The 16368-nt window shown below is 39.2% G+C and overlaps 1 protein-coding gene across 5 annotated transcripts in view; it reads right to left on the reverse strand.

Annotated features, from left to right (window-relative positions):
• The window catches only part of IGF2BP3 (insulin like growth factor 2 mRNA binding protein 3), a 113964-nt gene that overhangs the window by 26141 nt on the left and 71455 nt on the right, over positions 1-16368 (reverse strand). For 2 of the 5 annotated variants that reach the window (XM_074898064.1, XM_074898062.1), the window contains exons 6-10: positions 7744-8028; positions 5432-5566; positions 4809-4931; positions 2259-2394; positions 280-411 (exon numbers count right to left, since the gene is read on the reverse strand). In XM_074898064.1, coding sequence (XP_074754165.1) covers positions 280-411; positions 2259-2394; positions 4809-4931; positions 5432-5566; positions 7744-8028 — 811 coding nt within the window. Of the gene's footprint in view, positions 1-253; positions 412-2258; positions 2395-4808; positions 4932-5431; positions 5567-7743; positions 8029-16368 lie in introns of all 5 variants that reach the window. The other 3 variants (XM_074898065.1, XM_074898063.1, XM_074898066.1) reach the window with 3 other exon arrangements.

The following is a 16368-nucleotide window of genomic DNA, read 5'->3' on the forward strand; positions in this document are numbered from 1 at the left end:
TCTAAGAAACATCATTTTCTGGTTTTACTGAGCATTTCACCAAGTGACCAATGAATGCCTGCTCCCAACTGCAGACACATGAAATATTTTCAGCATGCAAGCAGGAATACAGACAGACAACATTTAGAAAACTGACAGAATACAGCTACTAAAACCACTGCTCCCAGGTCTTTGAGGTGATTTGGCAAAAATACAACAAACTGATTAATTTTGAATAGCAGCATTGTACAGATTAGTACCACCATCCACTAACCATCCAAAATGAGAGACTTCCCTTACCCCAAATGGTGGATACGAAGCAGCAGCAGCAGCGGAAGCAACACTCACTGCAGGAGGTGGTATTCCTGAAGAAGAAGGTGGGAACAGACCCAAGGCATTCAGATTTAATCCAGGAATTAAATGTGCTTGAAGCTGCAATGGCAGAAGAGTTATTTAAGATTTACAATCCTGGTTATTAACTTTAATCAAAATGCTAGTTGGCATAGGCTATTAACCTTTTAGGAAGATGTCAGTATGTTATTTAAAAAAAAAAATTAATTTCCATTACCCCAAGGACTCTGCTTCAAACCTGTTTCCTAGACATATGCACATACCAATTAAAAACATGTACTAGGAAAGGCAGCTGGGAATCACTTGCTACAACTTAACTGGTAAATATATGACAAACTTTATAGCAAGAAATTCAGGCAACAGTACAGTTTATTTTCAGAGTGAACAAAATTACCAGATAAATAATACAATAGTTTTGGCTTTATACTAAAGAGACAGCCCTGTAGAAACAGACAAAGCCCATACACAAGCCCTGACTTCTCATACACTGGGGCTATATGCCACACTTCAACCCCATCCTCCCTCCCATGCCTTGCAAATGATAAAGTAAGATACCCCCAGAGTTTGCAGAGAAAGTAACAACTATGAAGTTGTATGTGCCTGCCTTGGCCACACCTGAGAAAAGTGGCAGCATAATCTGGTAGGAAGCTTTTTTGTTCACGATGCAAAACTTGTTAATACCTTTTTTAACTTTTCCAGATTATTGCCCAGTAATATGACTATGCTTTAGTCTCAGCTAGAGACAAACACCATCTCAGGCCATCAAGATAAGCCAATCACAAGACACCAAAAAAATCCCCAAGACTTCACCAGCTAAAAAAACTACCCTAATAATCACTACAAACAAAACCTTAAATCCATCCAGTAACAGAGGTAGCTTTCTGCTTACCATACTTTTGCCAAATAGCAGAGCAGCTTCAAGCTCACCCCATGTTCCTGCTTGCTATATGAAGCAAAAATGGACCCTTATAAAATACTTTGTGTCCTTGTGTGTAGTTTATGTCATGCAATTTGTTTATAGTGTGGGAGGGAGCGGAAAAGCAGGGAGAATATTTTCTCCAGCTGGTAGGAAAACCACACAGAACAACCATTTCTAGAAAATCAAAGATTACTGTAAAGTGAAAAAATATTTCCAGTCTGATTCTATACCAAAGATTTGGATACACACACAAAAAGCTCTTCATAGCTTATCAAAAAACTCGATCATTTCTCAATATGTGTTAGTAATACTTTGGCAAACTAATGAGGTGTGTTGTTTTTATTATATAATCACCAATCATCTTTGAATAACTAAATGCCTTTATCACCTATATCAAGAAAAACTTTAATAAAACCTTCTTAAATTAAATACTTGAAAGCAAGAGAGATCCTTCTTCCATATGTTGATGTGCTTTTAACACATCGAAGAGACTGGGAACCACTACTTTAAGAAACATATACAAACTAGAGCACATAAAACCACAATAGTACATGAACACACATTCCTTAAGGTTTTTGCAACAAGAAAAAGTGCTCATTCAATCTAAATCAATTTCTCAATTCCCCTACTCAAAGCAAACCAGAAAAAGCCTTCATTAAAATAGCATAAATAAATAAATAATTTTTTAAAAAGTCACCCAAGCCCTGTGAATCAATACAAGAGGCAACAGAGAAGGTTGCAAACAGGGAAATTCTGATATTGTATTAGGAAAGAAATCTTTGCCATGAGAGCACTAAGACAGAGCATGGGCTGCCCAGAGAGACTGTGGAATTTCCACTCATGGAGATGTTCAGGAGTGGACAAGTCCCTATACAACCTCATTTAACCTCAAAGCAGGCCCTATATAGGTCAACACCCTTGCTGGGCCAGGTAACCTCCAGAGATTCCTCACACCTAAATTTTTGTGATTCTAGTTCCATAAAGAGTCCATGTCACAAAGGCAACTCACATTCATAGCAGCAATATCATTTTCATAGGACTCCCTGATTTTCTTCATAATTTCTTCCTCAGCCTTGGCACAAGTTTCAATACTGCCTTTAACTGTAATGGTCCTTTCCGGATTATAGAGTGTCAAGTCCTGCAATCTGCAAATGAAATAGAAACCCAGTTAATTAGCAAACACCGGAGTGTAATCCAGGTTTATCATTCAAGTGCAACAACATCTGAGCGTGTCGAGTTTGCTCTCCAAAGAGCACAATATCAATTCATAACAGGGCTCAAACAGAGAATCTGGAGAAACTCTGTCCTTACAGCAAACGCAACAAAAACCACTGCAGTGAGCTTTAGGATCAGATGGTTGAGATGTGCTTAGGTGCAATACAAGGTGGAAACCATCATGCTCAGCAGGAACATGAGCTGCAGAGCAGTGCAGTACCATTCAGCTTCACACTCCACACCAGCCCTACTAACAGAGAGAGAGGGCTTCAGACATTTTAGACATCCCAGAAACACAGACCATTAGACCACTTCTTTCCTTGAGAGAGGAGGGGGAAAAAAAACCCCAACCCTCAGTGAAACTGCAGGAGAGCCTCCAAATCCTCATAATGGTAGAACCAAAATCTGTCTGCAAGTCAACATTTGCTGCAAAACATTAGTAACTCCTCGGGGGAAAATGAAAGTGTTACAGCATGAAACTAGTGATTTGTTAGGTAACAAATGCTGACCTACTATGGTAAAATGGAAGAAACTGACTGGGAAGCCATGACATTATCTATGTACTGGGAAAAAGTGAGTTGAAGAGGTGAAGATAAAAAAAAAAAGTCAGAGCAGGATGCAGGAGAGGTGAGGAAGTCCATGGCAGGAAGGAGAGAGGAAGCAGCATGCAAGGCTTGCTTTCTTGCACAGCAGGCAGCGTGGCAACCTGCACATCTCAGCTAAGCAGCAGCAAGCACAAAATGCATCCACAAAGCAATCTAAGTTTCCAGTGGGCGAGCACTGAGTTACTGCCTCGGGAAGGAAAGTGGTGGAAAACACCCCAAAGAAGAGAGGAAACACTTTCCCAAACCAGCTGCCTTACTTTAACTTTATGGACAAGCTTACCAAAAAGCCTAAATGAAGAGATCAGGAGAAAGACTAATTAGACAAAGCAGAATCAATGGGCATACATGCTCTCTGTTATGCACCGATTAAACCAGGCGACTTCATGGGGCTATTTCAGGCATAGCATCACAAGTATAATCTTGAGGCCAAGATTTTAATGCAAATAGACCATTAACTTGTTAAATTAAAAAAATATTCTGCAAGTGTTTACAGACAATGTGTTCTATTATCATCAATGAAGACAAGTTGGTTTCACAGAATGAAGACCATTATCCCATTTACCCTGTACATATTTTCTTTCCTTTAATAAATAACATTAACAGCCTGTGTACTGTTTGCAAACAAAACGTTCATGCCAACACATTTGAGAGCGCATGGTGGCCTTACAAAACCTATTCTTGAAACACACTTATTTGGGTGCTGCTTCTCCAATTGATTCACTTCTCGGGCTCAGACCAATTCCATAAAAGTCTACATACCTTCATGAAGGTCTCAGGTTCTTTCACTCAATTTTGAATGTGTTCTTTTTGAGGAGTTCTCTTAGCTCAAATAAAGGCAAGGAAGCTATTTTCTGCAATATACTTTTTTTTTCTACTGTATGTATTCACACCTCTTCAAACATCTGCATGTGTCTTCCAAACTTTCTCCCTTTTCTACAGCCTATAAGGCTTATTCTCACCCTTTCTGACTAAAGATTAAGTGCAGGATGCCCTCAAATGCTTTAAAGTTCATGCCGGAGTATTCGCTGTTCAAAACAGGAGGTTCTCTGAAGATATTACTCCAGGGTAAAACTACTACTAACAACCAAGCTCCTACAGAGATGTTTATCTAATCAGTGATTTGCAGATTTCCACTGAAGTTGAAAACTCCTGTTTAATCTCAGCTAAATTTGCACAGGTCTCATTTACCTTCACAAACTCACAGACTAAAAGCCATTATGGTGAAGCAGACTAGTTGATGTACCCCAGTTTGGCTGTTAGTGGCCAAGAGGGGCAGAACTGCCACTAAAAATTCTCTTTCAATATTAATTTTATTTCCTTCCCTCTTGTCCAAAAATTTAATCTATACCAGAAACTAAAACATCACTAGTTTCACTCATTTTCACACATAGCTCAGAACTGATCCAGGCTTATAGTTTCAAACACTCATCATTACATATGGTATAATATGTTAAAAACAACCAACACTTAAAATATAGTCTAAGACAGGCTTTACATAGCCTATGTTATTTTTAGACTTGCTCTTGACTGAGTTTACAGTGAAGACTCACTGTTTACATTAAATTTAGCTGAGCTTAAGTAACAGTTTAATCCACATTATGGAAAGGCCTCTGAAAGGCTGTTTTCTCAGCCTTCAAAACACACGATATTGTTGTAAGAACTCTGCACCTGAATGTACCACAGTGGTATTGCTACTATTTGAGACATCTCACCAAAGGATTAGGCCACCAAAAACTTACGGAGATATTGTGATTTTAGTATCTGTATCCTGTTCAATTTTCTTCAGGTTTCTTCCTTCTTTGCCAATAAGTCGGCCAACAAAGTTGTTATGTGCCAATATCTTCAAGGGAATTTCTTCTGTACTGTAATGGAGGTTACACCCAGTGAGACTTTTGGAGACCAGAGTGCAAGTTTTTATGCATGTTTTAGACACTTCTGTGAAAATAAAATTTATCTACAACTCCCATGCACTTACACATGTTTATACCAGAAGCAAAATGAGTCGAAGTACAATGCACATTTCAGCACTATCATCTATAGCTTAAAAGCTTTTAGTGAGAGCTAACAACTTTTTATGCTCACTCTGATTAAAAGCTATTAGTTGCTGAAGAAACTCCAATATTTGCTCCCGTTCACCTCAAAAATCACAGCCAGACAATGCCTGAAAACATAAATGTGTGCTGGGGCTAATTAAGCAAGTGGAATGTCCTGAAAGTAAAAGTCTTAGTTCCTTTACCTACTTAAATATGGATAATAGCAATGGATTCACTTTTTAAGAGTTTTTTAGAGACTAGATCTTTAAATAGAGTCAACATGAATTCAGAATTTTTAATGGTTCCACAATGAAATGCTTTTTACTCACAATTTAGTATCTTGAGCTTCCTTTTGCATGATCTCCATAATAATTTTACAAGCAGTTGAGCAGCCTTCAGGAGTTGAGTGGATAGTAATTGGTTTCTCAGCAGCACCTGCATTCTCTTTACGATGAATATCAATTCTTGAAAGAAAAACACTAACTGTAACCATGTACTGTGTGGTAAAGACTTGCATATTTCCAACTCTCATAAAACTAATTTATTTTGAGCTAACACTGAGTACATTTAAGTGATTTAATTTTACAAAGTATACAGCTACTTACACATCTCCTAAATACTATTTTTGCGTACTATAAAAAGCCTCTCCTATCTTGATTTCACCAGCCAAACCCTGTCTTTGTGGACACTGGGATCTCCTTTCCTCATTAAACCCCCTTTAAGATATTCAGGGGAGTTGTTAGATAGACAATGTGGTAAACCACTGAAGAACAACATTTCGTCAAGCTTTCCGAATGCTCTAGCACCAGTCCTGTCACTCCACTAACAGTGACTGTGCAGCTACAGTACAGTCAGGCTTTGTCCCATCTTCTCTTTTTTGACGATTTCAGCAACAGAGTTTCCTAGCACTTCTCCGGTAGCAAGTATCATCACAGTACTTGCATTCATCCTTAACATTACTTCCCTATGCTTTTTAAGCCTGACATTTGTCCTACATTACCTTTCCTCTAGCTCCACTCTCTAGCACCCTAAAACTACTAGCCTTAGTCTACACCACTGCTTATTTAGCTCTAGGAATTTAACGAAAATTATCACTTGCATTAAGACAATGCCTTGGATATTATTTGCTCTCTTAACTACAGGTCACATATTCTTTCCATCTCTGATTTTTACTTCCTCCCCTCACCTCTCCCCTGAATCATAGCTGTTTCCAAACTTAAATAACCATGCTGCTTTTCAATAAGCCACTTTTTTCCCAGTTCTTTCTGATATTGAAAATTCATTTTGTTTCATGATGTAACAATTTCTAAGAAGCCCACGGCAATCCTTGGTGAAACTAGTAGTAGGTGACATCTCTTTTTTTATCCCCAAACTAATGAAAACATCATTCTTGAAGTCACATATCTGTAAAGTTAGCAACCTGAGATTATTTCTGCTCTAATCAGCCTTCTTTTAAGAGATAAAAGCTTTCCTTATGCCAGTTTTCAGGGATTTTTATAGTCCAAGAATTAGATGTTTTAGATATCACCTGAAAAATTGTTTACCCATAGGCAAACCACAACCAAGTCTTGTCAGGACACCACAAATCTCTTAAACCTGTGTTGTTAAACACAGCAAATAATCTCCTGGGTTACGTGCTAATGAGAGGTTGGAAGGCACATCATGATCATCTAGGATTTGGGAGAGGAGGGGGAGCCTGTTTGTTGGGGGTGTGTGGTGTATGTAATTAGAGAGGACTGCCTTATCCTCATTAACTCCTCTTAAAACTAAAGCCGTCCCCCCTCATACAGCTCATACACATAGGGCTCATTTCCAGGTCCTTCCTGATGTAGCTAGATCTCAGGGCTCATACCAATGTACTGCTGAAAGCAGCATCTTTCACTCTCCACTCTTAGGGGTATCCTGGAAGAGTTCTTTCAATATGATGCCCAGCCCTCTCTGCAGCTGCACCGAAATTTTCCTCATGGGTAGGGATTTAACACACACTGAGAACGATCTCCTTCAGCATCTCCAGACCCTGGTGCTTTACACTTCTTAGGTCACTTAGCTTGCTTTTTCCCTCCCATTCATTTTTTTAATCTGTGTTTTGGTGTGGTCTGCAACTTAATAGCAACAAATGTATTCACCAGAAATGCATGGGGGTGAGGCATAAGGAATAGCGAGAGGAGATAAGAAGGTTATTTTTTCCTTCACATACTCTCCTCCCCCCCTTGAATTGAAAACTTCTATAATCTTAAGAATGGCCTAAATTAAACTAAAACTAGAATAAACACTTAGGTATGTCACTACATTGACTGTATGTCCCACAGACCAACATACTACATGTCTTTGTTTCACTTTTTGTGCCAAAACCTTATTAGCACATCTGTAAGTAAACTCTTCAGCATCAAATACCTTCCTACTAGTACTGCCTAATTTTTTTTTTTTTTTTAAGGGAGAAACAAGTCAGCTAGTATTTGAAGCTGTGTCAAGGGCAGAATCTAGTCATTAAATAAATCTTGCTAAAGATTTCCTATTCATTGTTATCTTCATTTGCTCTCTGACCACACAGGTTAGTTGTGAAGTTTTACAAGTTTCCTTTACGTGGGAGACGAGGACACAGTATTAGAGCTTACAATTGCAGTACTGTAAAATAACTTACTTGGACTGTGTCTGCTTTGTAATGTTTCTGATTGTCGCTCCTTCTTTCCCAATAATGGCTCCTACGAACTGCGTGGGAACCAGCATCCGTAGAGGAACGTCCGACTGTGGTTTCTGCCTTGTGGTTGCACCGGGTGACCCTTGCCTTGGAGGACCCCTCTGTCCAAATCCACGTCTTCCCTGGGGATGTTGTTGCGGAGGTTGTTGGGCTGCCATTTCATCAGGGATATATGCAACTTTTAAGGAATAGTTTTCAAGCTGAAACCCATTCAGTTTTTCTATTGCTCTGTTCATTTTCAAAGGGGAAGAGAGAGGAGAAAAAAAAAATCACAATCACATGCAGGGCCTTATGAAATGACAAGTCATTCAGATATAGACTTCTGCTCATTCTAAATCACATGACAAAGCTAAAAACTTCCAAGTTTCAAGATGAAAAGTTACATTCAAAATTCTCCAGTCAAGATTTTGATTACACAACTTTAAAAAGAGTTGCCATATTAAAGACTACAAGTTAGTTCTTGCTTGCTCTGGGCTTCTGTGCACTTTAAAGGTTTTGCTGGTGCAATCCTATCAGCAAAACCTCACAGAAGACAGAGCTTATACACTCAAAAGCATTCTTTTGCCTGATTTAATTTAAATCAGTTTCCCAAATAGAATTAAAGCTGCACCAGAGGGAAAACTTTTTAGCTGCTATCACAGCACCTTCGTTAGGTTTTTTGCCAGCACAGCTATCTGGCTGGAGTTTTTGCAATAACTGACATAGCTATGACAGGGAAGGGGGAAAAAAAAAAAGAAAAAGATATGAAAGACAGCTCGTGGTTCATTCTCAGCAGAAAAGAGAGTATTCAAAGCCAGTCAATGGCATTTGAAACACCACTGAGCAGACCGCGACAGCACCTTGCAACTTACCAAATAGCCATGTTGTAAGCAGGTTTAAAAGTTAACCAGGAAATTAAAGTCAACGCATCTGTTAAACTCTTCATAGATGCAAAGGTTAGAAGGCATTTTAACAGTTCTCTTGTGTTTTTAGGCAAAGCAGAGCCCTCTTAAATATGACAGATGGGTATTGCCCAAATGCACATAAGGCCCTTGGCATCACGGTCCATCACACTGAACAACCACCCAGTTGCTCAGTTCTGCCTCTGCACAGCCGCCCTAAGGTGGGGCCAAGTTTGCAAGTCAACCTGACCTGCTGGTCATCTCCTCATTGCAGAGAGAGCACAGCTTTAAACTTAAAAATGACAGATTTCTGGAGGGTTGAAGATCTTCCACTCAAAGTACGGTCAAGACAAATAAAGATCCAGGAAGCAGTAGGAATAACTAAGCTACACACAACACACTGGTAAGACAGCAGTATAAAATTAATACATATGCCCAAGACAGACATTTCAAGTTTTGATATAGAAGGCATATTCTTCAGATTATAAGCAATACATTGATATCATCAAAACATTCATTGATTCGGGGTGGTTTATAAATGTCAGGCTTAATCTTGGACCAAAAACTACTCAGATTTTGTTTAAAGATAAAATTTAAAATTAAAACTGCAGTGGGAGTGAGGAGATTTCCATCTCACATTAAAGAATCACCAACGCTTTTGTTAAAAAGCTCCAATAACTGTTTGCTCTGGAGCAAGGCCTCTGAAATTCAGAAGCTTAACCCAGTGCCTCCATTCACGCACATTTGCAGGTGGTTACTGCCAGTTTATCAAATGCTACACTCAGGAACACTTGTACTCCTGCCTTTACTGCAGAGATAGATTACAATGCTGGCCAATCACCCAAATTTTCAAAGGTAGCAAGTGAAAAGTACTATTCATCTCTTGGGTGTCCCATTGAGTCTGGGTCTCAAGCAGCTGTTGAAACCAAACAGCAGCTTTGCAGGTAAGCAGTGGTATCTGGGTACTGAGGATAACAGGCCCCTCATCTCCCAGTAGTTAAACCAGCATCCTCAAAATACACCAGTCAGACAGTAAAGAGCTCATGAGAAAACAAGTAATTTGTGTCTTTGAAGCACTTTGTTTAATAAGGGTTGGTAATAAATAAGGCTCAAGGCAATGTCAATGAACAACAAGGAAAACAAAATGTTGAAAAACTGATCACTGCTCATTAAATACTACTGTTCACAAAATGAGACACAGGCCCTTGGGAACAGGACAGAGAGTAATTGCTCTCATAACAGAAGAATCTCTTACAACATATGACAAAAGAGAGCTGGATTAAAATTTGCTGAGGCTATTTCAAAGCTGATATTTCTTAACTTTCACTCCATAGACTCTGAAGAGCATTTTATTACACAGAAAGCCATGTTTGCAAAACGGTAAGGGCAGTGAGCAGCCAGACCAGTGAAACTTGTGTTCCTATGGATTTGTCTCTTAAGTTTTAGTTTCTGCATAATTTCCAATGTCTGAAAGGCATTTCGCTGAAATCTCTCTCCATGGAGATCATATTTGGAAAAGGGGTCTAGAGCCTTTCCTTTTTATGCAACCTGAACATACTAAGTTCTCACTGGTTGCAAATATCTGAGACCTCTGAGTTGAGTTTTACTGAAATCAGTCAAAAAGCTGAATTGCTTCCAGGGAGGGAAACAGCATCACCAGACAGTGCAGTTGCACAAGCCCTGTTGTTTGGTTTGTTGTTGTTTTTTTGTTGTTGTTTTTTTTTTTTTTTTTAAATCAAACCTCAGGACACTGGAGAGATGAGTACCAACAATTTTGTGAACGTGCTGGTAGGCTCTGGATTGACATCCAGCCCAACTCATTCCCTCCCATGCATTCATTTGACAAGTTCAGACATTGCTTCTTTCCCAAAATGCTTCGACCTCCTCTGGCTTTAAAACATCTTAAACCAGAATCTCAGCACTAATACAAAAACTTACATTAAAACAGTGCACAAGACTTCTCACTCTTGCTTAGAAGTGGCAGGGGAAGAAAAGACTAGGCTTTTTATTTGCAAACAAGCTACATAGCTATCATGTTTTCACAACAAACATTATACAACAATAACTGGCACATATATGCACCATACTTTTCCTGAAAAGAAGGTTGGAATTTTTCTACTTAAAAACAACTTGGAAATTCCTAAGTGGTTCTATATAACTATAAGTATCTTAAATTCAAAGGGAACTGAGAAATATTTGTTTGCCATTGTGGACAATCAATTATGTCACAGCAGTGAACAATCCCTGGCCACCAATACCATATGATGACATGTAAAAATAACACACCGAAAAAATATTTGAAAGGTTGTTTTTGAGCAAGTATTTGAAAGTAAATCTGCTTTGAAGTTCACTTCTCTAGTTAGACACTAGACATACTACAGTGTGTGTAGGACTATTCTCTAGTATAATACTACAGTAGTATTACTTGTTTAATTTAGTTTAGATATTTATAGAGAAAACTTCAAAATAACTAATTCACCCTCTGAGTCAGAGTTCTCCTTATTTTATAGGTGGACTTGTTTTATAATTTGACTTGTTCAAGTGATGAGAAGTCAGAAGAGTCAATAATTAAACACTGCTCTCCCAAGTCTTTTGTGTAACTGACATTTCCTGGGTAGATGGTCCCACATTCTGCACTGATTTGGGCACACACAGGGGAATGCCAAGATAACTCATTTTGCATGATACAGCAAATACACAGTTCTGGTATATTTCTAACAGAAGACACAAGCCTAGAGCTTTTGAAATGTCACTTTGGCTTTCACATTCCAACATCTGACAGTTTTCACTAGGTTTTTAATGTATTGTCATATATCTTTAACCTTTCTAAACTTATTTTTTATCAATTTTGTGGCACAAAACATAGGGCTGGAATCAGGCAAGGTCATGGCTCAGCAGTCCTTCAGCATCGTAACAAGTCCAAAATTTTAGAGGCATCTAGGCACTACTTCAGAAGGGGAGGGAAGTAAAAAACAGAAAAGGGAACAAAAAAAAGTGATTAAGAACTGTCTTCTAAATGGATGCAAAATATGTAAAATATAAAAGATGTAAAACAGCATCTAGGGCAGCACTTGCTACCAGGATAGCCATCCCTCACTCCCTGGGAAAGCAAGAAAGAGCAGTTCTTCAAAACACTAGTGGCACCTGTTTCAGTCAAGGTTATCACATCATTATTGCAGTCCACCAAATGCATATGAAATCCAGCTACTTTTGTAAAGCCCATACTGGCACCAACTGAGCACCTTGGAAAATCAAGTACAAACCACAGCACCACCTCTGCCTTCCCAGCAGGGTTGGGGGGTGGGGGGGGTGGGGGTGGTGTGTGTCTCCTTCCATGACCACAAGTTAATAAAAGCCATACAGTCTACCTCTATCAAAGGGCAGTACTGGTATCTGCTGAAACAACCCACAGACCACCTTTTAGGCAAGGATTAAGTGCAAGTGAGGACACTAGACTAAGAGTCACTTAGTGAGGACAAAGATGGAGAAAAATTCAGTAAACTTCCTCATTAAGAGTTGCCCTCTTCCTCCAAGTCTTCTTTAAAAAAAATAATATTTAGTGGAAATGGAAAATGTTTCCATTTCATATACCAGCAAGAGCTGCTACACAGGAATCTCTGTGTAGTTCAGAATTATTTAATAAAACAAATTCAGTAAGAGACTACAGTGACTACTACCTATACCCTGCTAAGATGTACAGCAGTCTGGCTTATGCTCACATGGCACCTGCTCAGAAGTAAGAGGATCCCTACATAAAAATGAAACCTTTAAACAAATATTTTCTAAATTAGTCACCTGAGTTTTTCCCATCAAAATGACATCTCACCACTCTCCTCTGGTGAGCTCCCTATGAGATGATCTTTGCCCAGCCTTCTCCCTTCTGATGCTAGTGGAGGTTAAACATCCTAGATAAATGAATAACAGTAAAAACACCGAGTCTTGTGCTGGAAATCATTCATCCATTGATAGCGTGATGACACTAAGCACTAGATGGAGAACATATTTCACTCCCACATGCAGCTTGTACGTACACCACCTTTCTTTTTTCCTCCCTGAACAGATACATTTGCATACTGAGAAGACAGATATACGTGGTAATTTTTCTTTGGCATAATGGGGTTTTTTACATTAAATAAAAATATAGTTTTCATTAGTATTTCTGAAAATAAAACCAAAGCGAAACATAAATCTAAGCTTATAATCAGACACCACTGAATTTTCACTATTATTGTTCCTATGGCAACATTAGCCCTGACCCATGATGGCATGTAAAAGTATTAGTTATGTGAACTCTTTTTCATTCATCAAGGGTACATGTTGTGTGCACAGACACAGCTTTGTGGTTCACTGAGAAGGGTAAAAAAACCACCTGTTTCTTTTTGCAAGTATTGTAATTAAAAGGTGACCACTAGTGTGTTAACACTCAAAGTAATATATCTACTTATATCTGCAAAGATGCAGATCCTGAGCTACTCACATTGCAGCCTGCATTTAAAATACACCATCAGTTACGAGATGCAACCAACACATCCCTCATTCCGGAGCTAAAAAGGTAAAAAAATAAACCCCTAGCCCCATACTAAAACAATATACACCTACACCATATATGTAAGGCCAACTTTGCACAAAATTTCCCTTCCAAAATCCTGGGTAGAGCTAAACCCTGTAGCATGCACTAGACACCTACACACTGGAACATTCTGGGAAGGGAAAGAAGAGGTGGTGTAACTTTTGAAGATAACAGACAATTTAGGTGGCAGCACATCACAAGGACACAGTCAACAGATCTTGCTGGTTGCAATCAGGGATCAACATTGGGAGAAGAGCAGGTGCCCTTTAGCAAGCAAGTCCCAAGCTGCCTCGGTACCTATGTGCAGCTGGTTGGGTTGTTCACACTGAACCACAGGCTCCAGGCTCTGACCCTGACCCTCTAAACTACTCTCTCCCAAATATCCCATAGCCTGCCTCCATGTTAAGTAATTGCGTGCGCCACAGCAGCATGCACATGCTTTGTGAGGCCCGCTTCAGCTTCTGGGAAGGATAGCGGGAGAGGCAGTTTGAGTTGAAACAGCCACCACTGCTTCCCCCTCCCAAATGCTTGCAGGAAAGGAGGGCAAGGATGGAGTTACAGAGATGCCCTGACAGTTCCAGACTTCTCCTTGCTACCACCCACAGTCCTGGAGAGTGAAGGGTGGTTTTCCCAGGCCCATGCATGGCCCTGTGCTTGCTGTACACTTCTCCACAAACCTACTGAGCTTCCCACAAGTACCTCATCTGCCACGCTTGCTCCCCTGATCTGGACACAAAGATGAGGAATAGCATCCCTACTTTTCCTGCCAAGACAGCCTCATGCCTGTCCAGCTAGGAAAGAAAGGCATCACTACAAACAGGTCAAAGTCACAAACCTCCATTCCAACTAGAAGTCAGTAATTGCGCACATCTCAGATTTTGCATGCTGTGTGCTCTGTCCAAGACTCATTTCTCAACAGGATTGCAGCATTCTTCACTGACTTCAGTTTCCAAGTTAATTTTGGATGCAGCCCTATATTGAATATGCTGTAACTGCATAACTAGCCTAAAGAAAAAAAGGCCTCTGCCACAACCATTAGACTTGCAAGGCTCACTTTCCCAGCTGGGTGGAACCAAAAGTTTTGTTCGAAAGTAACATCCTCCAAGCAATGCATACCACACTTGTTCAGAACTGCTTATGAAAAATATCTCCAGATTGTGTTACAATACCTTCACCGCATAGCATCACTAGTACACACTCCAGCACAGCAATGCCATACAGTCTATCCAGCAGGGAAGTAATCAACATTGCCTGCTTTGTCAGCCAGCACTGCTAACTTGTGAGGTTAGTACATGTGTTGTAAAAAGTGCAGAAGAGGCACAATTAGAACTGGGGACCCACTGTATGCAGAGGCATAGAAAAGTTCATGGCACAGTGTTTGCTCCAGAAGTCATGGCCAAGATCATTTAACCTAAACAGCTACACTTCAAAATGCAAAGTTTGTTATCAGCTCAGCGACACTAAACAGCTTTCAGTAAAGTCAGTTCTTGTTATTCCTTGTACTGCATAGGCTGACCAACACTACCTTTTATCAGCTATAGGCACCCGTATACCACTCCGCCTCCACAGTCACTGCTGTCCACCACAGCCAGTTCCAAGAAGCAAAGCTAGGTCATCTCTGGGAAAACCATTCAACTGAAACACCACCACAGTCACTACAGAAAAGCAACACACTCACAGATCCTGTAGTGATTCTTCATTGCAGTTCCTCACAGTTTTTGCCTAGAAAATAAAAATCTCTATCCAGCCACTTCTCTTAGGGGGTTCTAAATAGTTGCAAGGTTGCATCCTGAACAGAGACAATCTGAGCTGACAGAAAATAGATTCATCCTCTTAGAAAACCCCGTGTCTGTATCAAACCATTCATAAAAGCAAATCAAGGCTTCTCCACTTGCCCTACCTGTTCAAGAAAACCAAACCAAGGCATCATTCAACCTGTGTCACTTCAGGTCCTCCTCCAACATTCATGCTGGATCCTAATTCACCTGCTTCAGACTCAAGATGTTTTCAGTTATTGTCATGTGATTTCCAATGCAAAACAAAGTTATCTTGGACACTTCTTCACAATCTTGGCTTATCCCGGCATTTCCTCAGGATTTACCTTAAAATTTAGCAAGTACAGTTTGAGGGGGAGAAAACTGTATGCTGTCATTTTCAACTTCAGAAGCGAGTGCACAAGTCCAGGAACCTATTACACATAAAAACTAGCTCAAAAATATGTATCATTCTTCTCTCCACGGTATTTTAGGTACTTTCTTCTTACATTTTCAAAGAAGGAACTGGCACACGTAGCACAATCTATCAATGTATACAATAAGTATCTTCAGAACTAGAAATTCAACATTTTTCTTAATTAGTGTGCAACAGAATTAAAACCAACAGAAGAACCTGAAGAACTTGTTGAACAATTCAGGTTTTGAGAAAAGTATTGAATTCAAGTAGAACATTGTTTCCCTCCACTCCAGTGTACACAGGAGACACCACTGACACAAGTTTCCCATCACATTTGCTTAGAATATATTAACAAGTAACCTAACACTTTAAAAGATTAAATGCATGTGTTGCATTCAAGTTACACAGAAGTCATAATTACTTAATTATATGTACAAATATTATTTCATTTGTAATTATGAATTAATGCATACCATAAGCATACTCTGCATCTTAACTGCTGATTTTAGTTAGCCACAAGGTGGCAGAAATTTCAAAGTTAAAATAAAAAGCTCATTGTAGGCTATTGCATGGGTTTGGTTTTGTTTAACCTGTTATGGCTAGAAAGAGGGGAAAAATATATTTATATCACCAGATTAAAAATTAAGGAACACACAAGTCCTTTTTCTACTTGTGGAGGAAAAGCAAAATGAAACTTATCACATAACATGGATATTTAGAGAATATACAACCATTAAGCATTATATTTTTAAATTTTAATATCTAGATTAAAAGTTACCAATTACCGAAGATATAAGCAAGCATAAAATACATGACCTCAAGGTCAACAAGCTCAGGTAATCTGAATACCTAAAATAACTTATGACCTTTTGTGTCTGTAAGAACCATTAAATTTCCTAATTAAAAAAATTGTTTAGGAGAAAATTGTAGCAAAACAACAGAAAA

This window comes from Athene noctua, chromosome 2 (genome assembly GCF_965140245.1).
Source record: "Athene noctua chromosome 2, bAthNoc1.hap1.1, whole genome shotgun sequence".
Lineage (NCBI taxonomy): Eukaryota > Metazoa > Chordata > Aves > Strigiformes > Strigidae > Athene > Athene noctua.